This window comes from Schistocerca nitens, chromosome 7, assembly GCF_023898315.1.
Source record: "Schistocerca nitens isolate TAMUIC-IGC-003100 chromosome 7, iqSchNite1.1, whole genome shotgun sequence".
In the NCBI taxonomy this organism is placed as follows: domain Eukaryota; kingdom Metazoa; phylum Arthropoda; class Insecta; order Orthoptera; family Acrididae; genus Schistocerca; species Schistocerca nitens.
In genome coordinates this window covers 630,001,700-630,009,238 of record NC_064620.1, presented here as the reverse complement: position 1 = coordinate 630,009,238, position 7,539 = coordinate 630,001,700, and the positions used below count along the sequence as shown (strand labels likewise).

General features: G+C 51.6%; 1 protein-coding gene across 1 annotated transcript; it reads left to right on the top strand.

Annotated features, from left to right (window-relative positions):
* Positions 1–1,607: 1,607 nt before the first annotated feature.
* LOC126195801 (sal-like protein 3) lies at positions 1,608–5,721 on the top strand. The gene has a single exon (XM_049934437.1). The coding sequence runs from the start codon at positions 2,092–2,094 to the stop codon at positions 3,604–3,606; it is 1,515 nt and encodes a 504-aa protein (XP_049790394.1). The 5' UTR covers positions 1,608–2,091; the 3' UTR covers positions 3,607–5,721.
* The last annotated feature ends 1,818 nt before the right edge of the window (positions 5,722–7,539 follow it).

The window sequence follows — 7,539 nt, the reverse complement described above, 5'->3', positions numbered from 1 at the left end:
GACGAGCACTCTCACATGGCAGAAACCACATGCAGAATACCGGCAGTGTAGTTTTCCACAAAAAAAGTTGGAGCGCGAGGCACGTATCTGCAATGTTCCCGTTGCATTACTAGTCCGATGGAGCGGTCGGTAGCGACAGCAGCTCGGTCCATTTTGTGATAGTCTGTGGCGGGATGGGAGTGATGGCAGAAACCACATGCAGAATACCGGCAGTGTAGTTTTCCACAAAAAAAGTTGGAGCGTCGAGGCACGTATCTGCAATGTTCCCGTTGCATTACTAGTCCGATGGAGCGGTCGGTAGCGACAGCAGCTCGGTCCATTTTGTGATAGTCTGTGGCGGGATGGGAGTGATGGCAGAAACCACATGCAGAATACCGGCAGTGTAGTTTTCCACAAAAAAAGTTGGAGCGTCGAGGCACGTATCTGCAATGTTCCCGTTGCATTACTAGTCCGATGGAGCGGTCGGTAGCGACAGCAGCTCGGTCCATTTTGTGATAGTCTGTGGCGGGATGGGAGTGTACTGATTACCCAGGCTTCCCACGTTTCCACTGAACACGCGACGCTGCGAACGAGGACGTGGCGGTTAGCATTCGACTCGCCGAAACGTCATTCACAAACTTATTTCCATCGACGCATCGTGGAGAGTGTACAAGCAACTCCCAACTCATAGTTTGTTCTGGAAACGTGTGTGTGTGTTTTCCGTGGTTTCCCTAAATCACTTCACGCAAATGCCGGGATGGTTCCTTTCAAAGGGAACGGCCGATTTCGTTCCCTAATCCGATAGCACCGATGACGTCTCTATATGGTCCCCTCTCTCAAATGAACCATCCAGCCGACCAGCTCGCGCACAATCGTGTAAGCATTCTTTATTCGCATGCTACATCCGTGAATGGAATGTGGACTTAAGTTTAATATAGAGTACAATAAAAAGTGTTTGCTTTCACTCACCACCTACTGATTGCCAAAGTATAGATGTAAATTTAGAAATGACAGGAAATCGTTTGGGAAGATAATATACATTGTACAACCTCTTAGCCACCGATTGTGTAGCAAATTGTAGAGCGAATGGTGGAGGCTACTGCAAGCAATATCCCCTACCACGTTTCCTTTCTAAAGTATAATCCGCAGTAAGCAGAACTGTTACGATTTTATTATCGTCATTGTACAAGTTGTGTAGTGGAAGAAGTGGTATCCTTCTCCACTCCTGGGATGGATACAGAATTGAAGTAACATCTGGTCTCCCCTTTTTGCACACATTACACGGTATTAAATTTGTTTATGGAAAGGATCGCACGTAGTATTATCAGCAAGCGCTGTTTAGTTGCAAGTTGCTCGCTTTTCGTAACAGTTTTCTAGTTACGTTATCTTGTTTCGGAGAGAGAGCTGTAATAAACGGAGTGAGCTGATGAGGGAGCGGACATAAATGCCGTTTTGGCTGTAACCTGAAGTTTCTGCGTCGATGGAGAGCGTCGATTGAAGTAGGGGCAAGCAGGCGAAATAATGTGTTTAGTTTATTATGCGGCAGTTCTCGAGCGGGTCCGCCTCGCGTACGGTCAGGACGTCACGAAGAGATAAGAAAAGCGTCAGAGGAAAAGGGCGGATCGGCACTTCCGCGACGACGTTTGTGTGTCACGCGAAAAGTGCGGGCTAGTTTCTCCGGTGGGTCGGTCAGGACCTACTTCCACGACGAGAGCAGAGCAGAAGTAGGCGCCGAAGGTGAAATCCGAAGAAGTGCACCTAAATCCTTCACGAGAGTGACGTAGCCTCGTTTTCACGGCGGGGAGGAGAGAGAGAGAGAGAGAGAGAGAGAGAGAGAGAGAGAGAGAGACGCAGCGGCGCCGTAGTTGAGCGCGCTGCCACCAGGAGCGCTGCGGCGATGTGGGTTAGCAGCAGCTGGGCGCAGCAGTCGGCTCAGTCAGTGTTCGCCGGGACGCCTCACCGTACGCGTCGAAGCGAGGACGAGAGACAGAACGCGACAGACAGTACAGAGAGATCGGGCAAAGCTGTTGGAGAGAGATACGCGAGGTGGGCGCGCTGTCGCCTCACGATGGGGTGAAGTCCGGGGCGGGCTGGCGAGCGGCGGAGCCCACCATGAGCCCCGCCTCGCAGGGCGGCCTGGAGCTGAAGCGCTACATAGGCAGCTGCCTCATCTCGGCGCCGCGTAAGGCGGGCGGCGGCTGCAGGGGGGCGGCGGGCGAGGGCGGCGCGGCGCTGGTGGCGGGTCCCGGGCCGGCGCCGCTCTGCGGGCTGCCGCTCATCTCGCTGGCGGCGCGGCCCGGCGCCTTCTCGCGGCTGGCCATGCACACGCAGGGAGCGCCGCTCATCCTGGCCGGCCGGTACGGCGCCCGCAAGCAGGGCCAGGGCCAGCGGCAGCAGCAGCAGCCGCAGCAGCGGGGGCAGGGGGCGGCCCACCATCAGCCGCAGACCGCGGCCCGCAGGCGCGCGCCCGCACTGGCGCCGGCCGTGGCGCGCGCCGCCGAAGGCGCCACGGAGGCCGCCGCGGCCGGAGGCGGCGGCGGCAGGGCCGCGAGCAGCGACTCGCTCAACACGGCCAGCGACGAGAGCTCGGGCCCGTCCGAGAATAGCCTGCCGCGCATCATCAAGCCCCGCAAGCGCCGCAAGAAGGACCGGAAGCCGCCGCCGGCGCCCTCCGCCCACCAGCCGGCCGCGCCGCCCTCGCCGGAGGCGGCCGCCCCGGAGGGCTCCAGCATAGTGACGCTGCGGCCGTACGTGCCGCTGTGCTTCGAGCTGTACGACATCGCGCGGCCGCCCCCAGCCGCCGCCGCGGCCAGCACGAGCCGGGCCGCCGAGCCGAAGCGCAGCGATCCCCCCAGGAGCAAGCCGAGGCCGCAGCTGCAGCTGCAGGTGGCGCGCAGCGAAGACGGCGAGGCCGCCCGCCAGCAGCAGCAGCAGCGGCGCCCGCCTGCCCCCTCGGCGTCCCCGTCGCCTTCGCCGTCCGTGTGCCTGTGCCGCTACTGCGACCCCCGCGGCCACATTTGGGACGTGCACCGCCACTGCTACTCGCCGGTGCTGACTGCGCCCGCCCCGCACGAGTCCCCGTTCGCCAGCATCCCCCTGTTCCTGAGCGCGCCGCCCGCCGGCCACGCCGCCGACACCGACGACGGCTTCTTCAGCGACGACCTGCCCACGTCCGCGTCGCCCTTCTCCCTGTCTGGCGACGCCGAAGACCCACCGGCCTACGGCGGCAGCGCGCTGCGCCGCAGCTGGAGCGGCTGCTCCTCCTCTTCTTTCTCCTCCTCTGCTTCTTCTTCTTCTTCTTCTTCTTCTTCGTCGCCGTCGTCACTCGCCGGTGACCCTGGCGGCCGCGTGCGCACTGCGGCCGTCGCCGCCGCCTCTCAGGGGCTGCAGGTGTCCACCGAGATAGTCACCTCCCCCAACGGCCACCGCGACCTCGAGATCAGGTTCTACTCGAGCTCGCCGCCGGGCCGGGAGGCTGCGAGCGAGGCCCGCGTCCGGACTGAGGCGGCGTGGCCCGCGAGCCGGCCGGAAGGCGGCGGCCTGTGGGGCAGCGGCCAGGCGGACGAGCACGGCGCGGGCGCGCTCGGCGACGAGGTGCTGCAGCTCAGCATACGCGCCGAGGAGTAGTCTGTGTGTCTGTGTGTGACAGCGTGGTCGACACTTCACAACCTCACCTACTCGTCTCCTGCACGCACTGCTTTCGGTCGCCGTCACTCGCAACTCGGTAGTGCCTCATCCGTTCTTCCTAGCACGCCGTAGAAACCGTACTCGGCGACAGAACGCGTACGATTCTACGAACGGGTTTCGGCTTGCAAAACATTTACCTACGTGCAAACATTTCACGTTCGGAGCAGTTTTTCGAAGGTACGTAGATACTGGTGGTTTCCTCCTTCCAGTCTGGCTGCGGTACATTCGCTGAAAGTCGCTACTGACAGAATTATCGTCGAACCGCAGTGTTAAGACGCAAGTCAGCCTCTGGCGCGTAACCCGAACTCCACGTGGATGTTACTTGTCGTACACTTCCTACAGGATTACTGTTGTGACACTGAATGATCTTTGAAGAACACTACGGGGGCTCCAGTTAATATTTGTAATTTACCGTGTCATTTTCAAATCGGATAACAACGGATCCAAGTGTGAGACAACGCAGTATTTCGCTGCGTATGATGTTAACTTGTTCGAAGACATAACAGTATTGTGTTGAGTTACTTGATGACAAGATCACCTCTCTCTCTCTCTCTCTCTCTCTCTCTCTCTGCGTACCTATCTATCGCGCATGTGTGTGTGTGTGTGTGTGTGTGTGTGTGTGTGTGTGTGTGTGACCGGGTGGAGCTTCAATAGCTTAGTAGCGAAAGTAGTGATTCCATTATGGGCGTGGGAAACTGGGGACCTCTTGTGCTTTGTAGTTTAGACGGGGAGGCCGCTGTAAGCCGTTTAGTTGGCGACCTTGACGTGCAGTTGTGCGCCCTTTTGGCATTCCCGGGGCCACGCGCTCTCGTCTGCATGTAGCATAGTCGCCACGTCAGGCGGAACGCCGGCAACTAGTTGGCACAGTGTCAGCTGTGCTGGTCGGTGCAGCGGCTCTTGCTTTGTCACCCTCGTATCGTTCTTCTTTCACAAGCATTCATATTCGACTCATCTTCAGAAATGAGTGTACCTACTTGTGACAGATGACAATCTGTACCTGACTGAAAGTCACGTCTGTGCTTCCTCGATCACATCTCTCAATAATAACGCATTCAACGTAGTCGTGATCTCACCACAGCGGAGCTCAAACTTAATTTTTCTCATGTATTTCCATTGACAATGTGCCTTGCTTGAAACCACACAACTTTTCGATATATTTATTGCACGTTTAATATCGGTATATCCTCGTTCTCGCTTGCTTCGGTGTTGGCCAGTCTCAATGCAAATTATCACACTTCTTTCGTTCTTCGGTATCTCGTTACATACCGATCATTTCCACAAATTAGTTTATAAGCTCTCTGCCTTCCCATTTTTCTTTCTGGGTTTTCCATTTAAGATATAAAACAATAATTATTAACATAAAATTCGCTCTAAACTCATGGTGTAATTGTAATTGTGTTACTGTGATTTTATTGAGCGATCACCTTTTAAGAGTTGGATTCATTGCAGCCTCCAGTACGTGTGTAATAGCTTGTGCGCGGTATCAACATTAACGCTACCGAATTACCTTTCTGACACGCACGGTTCACTGTTTTAAGTTACATCCCCTGAGAACACCATACATGGTAAAATCGTTTCATTAGTTAATTTAGAGATCATTTGTTCGTTAGATGACCCCGAAATATCCGCTAACGTTTTCCGTGAAAATGCGCCTTTCGACCGCACCATCTTCATTGTGTAAGTGAACCGTGGAAGAAGGTTGCGACATAGCCGCGGCAGTCGCTGGACAACATATTTGTCTGCGGGTTCTCGCGCACAAACTCCTGCTAGCGCTCACCACCCGGGCTGCGCTGTGTCCCGCTCTTAACGACATTAAATGTAATGTAACGGTTGCGTGACCATCTCTGATGACCAATAGCGACTACATTTTGAGGCTCCTTTTTCTCACATCTTTGCTTGTATTGACACTTGTGCATTTCATGTGTTCTTTCCTTCATAACGCAACTTGTATGTGTGTGCACATTTGGGATTGGATTTGTGTGTTGTTTCACTAGAGACTGTAAAAGCTGTACTATTTTTTCTACCAGTGTTAAATACACTTTGTTCCTTGTGAAAGAGTGTTTTATTTTTTTCCTTCGCTTCCACAACTCTCTGTACGTCTGTAAGAAATTATGGTGGGTATGTTTTTTCTTTTTTTCTGTGGAACGCAGCCACGGGTTGGCTGTTGCTGTTGTTACGTTTAGGATGCTTATATTGCTGATCATTGCCGTGCTGTAGTTGCTCCGAGCTGAAGAGCAATCTCAGAATATTACGTTAACTGTGCGCTTGTGCTCGAACGAGTGATTTGAAATAAAATCAGTTCACTTTGTTAAAATGTGGCTGATATTCACTAAGTTAGCACAGATATTCTAAGAATCGTGTCAGAAGAGAAAAGGTGATGTGTTTTCTTTATGTTTTGTATCATTTTAAACTTGTATCTTTGGTAAGTACATTGAAGAGAAACAAGCTCCGATACCCAGGCGAAGTTTTATGTGATTTTAACGCGTGGCCTGTGACACTGTGTAAGACAGAATTCGTATATGCGACTTTGTTGCTATACCGTGGTAAGTTACTGTTGACATTGTTATCGAATTTATTAAGAATGCACAGTGGTATTAATAATGCCGGTAAGGGGACTGTACTCCGTAGTATGACGTGCACTCGGTGTCAAAACTGAACACCAGTTGCAGTTACATATGGACCAAATATTCTACCGCGGATGCTGTTCAACAGAATCTTCATTTAAGGTAGGCAAGCGATACACACAGACATTAATGTAGAAAAAGTATTTGTAGACTGATTTATTGGACCAGACAATAGTTGTAGGGGCGGGAGCTATGTCGAATGACCGTAATTATGTATTCATAACGTGTAACGTTTTTTCCACTTACGTATCGCACTGACAGTACTGCTATCACCACCAAGGCTATTGAGCAGAGAGCGAGTATTTTGACTGTGTTTGTAACGTGACGCCTTTTACCAAGTCTAGAATTATCCCAGTGTAACCACGTGCGCGACCGTATAAGAAGCAGACAACAGTGGTACGTAGCTGTCGCTATACTGGCTGGATGAGTTTTGCCAGATATTTTAGGATGCCTGGCGCGAATGCTAGAATTTTCTTTTTGAAGCACTTTTCAGTGATGGTTTACGTTTCTGTGTACGGAATATGGACCGTCACTCCGTGTAATACAACATTAAAAGTATCCACGAGACTCTCGGACAGATTATTACTGAAGTGTTGCGACGTAAGTGGGGCTTTGCATATGCGAAGCCGCTTTATCGGCGAGTGTTTTGTGCTGTTCTATTTTGAGTCGTTTATGATCCATCGGTCTCGGAGAGCCTGCCAGAGCACCAGTTCCTCGTTTGATTTTTGCTCTGTATTCAGAGAAGAGGACGCGTAGCTCACCGTCTGGTTTAGTATCTTTGTAACTCAGTGTCTCATAACCAACATACTGTCGTAATGTTGCTCTCTAATCGGTTCCTACTTCAAGTTACATTAAAGAAATTTTCGTCTGAATATATTTTTAACTTGGTGATTATATTGTTTCATCCAAACAGTGGATATAGAGTGATTTCATAAGGGAGTCGGAAAATAAAACAAAGCCGAAAAATGTAACAATTTATATCTATTGAATGTGTATATCACAGTTAAATACATAAATTTAAACAATAATAATAATCAGCATAAAGAATAAACACCAGAAAAGAACTTCGACATACTGAGAGCACACGAGTTTAGTTAGGTCTTGACGACGTTGGTGTCATTTGCAACTGGATTTAAGTGTAATGTCGCAGCATAATTGAAACAATATTTGATTAGGATTTTTTTATTGTATTTGCTGTCAGTTACTCGTGATCAGCCGTCTAATGTCCAACACTGATTTATTTCCGCAG

Bases quoted from the DNA above. Each gene is read 5' to 3' on its own strand.
- LOC126195801 (XM_049934437.1), top strand. From the start codon at position 2,092: ATGAGCCCCGCCTCGCAGGGCGGCCTGGAGCTGAAGCGCTACATAGGC.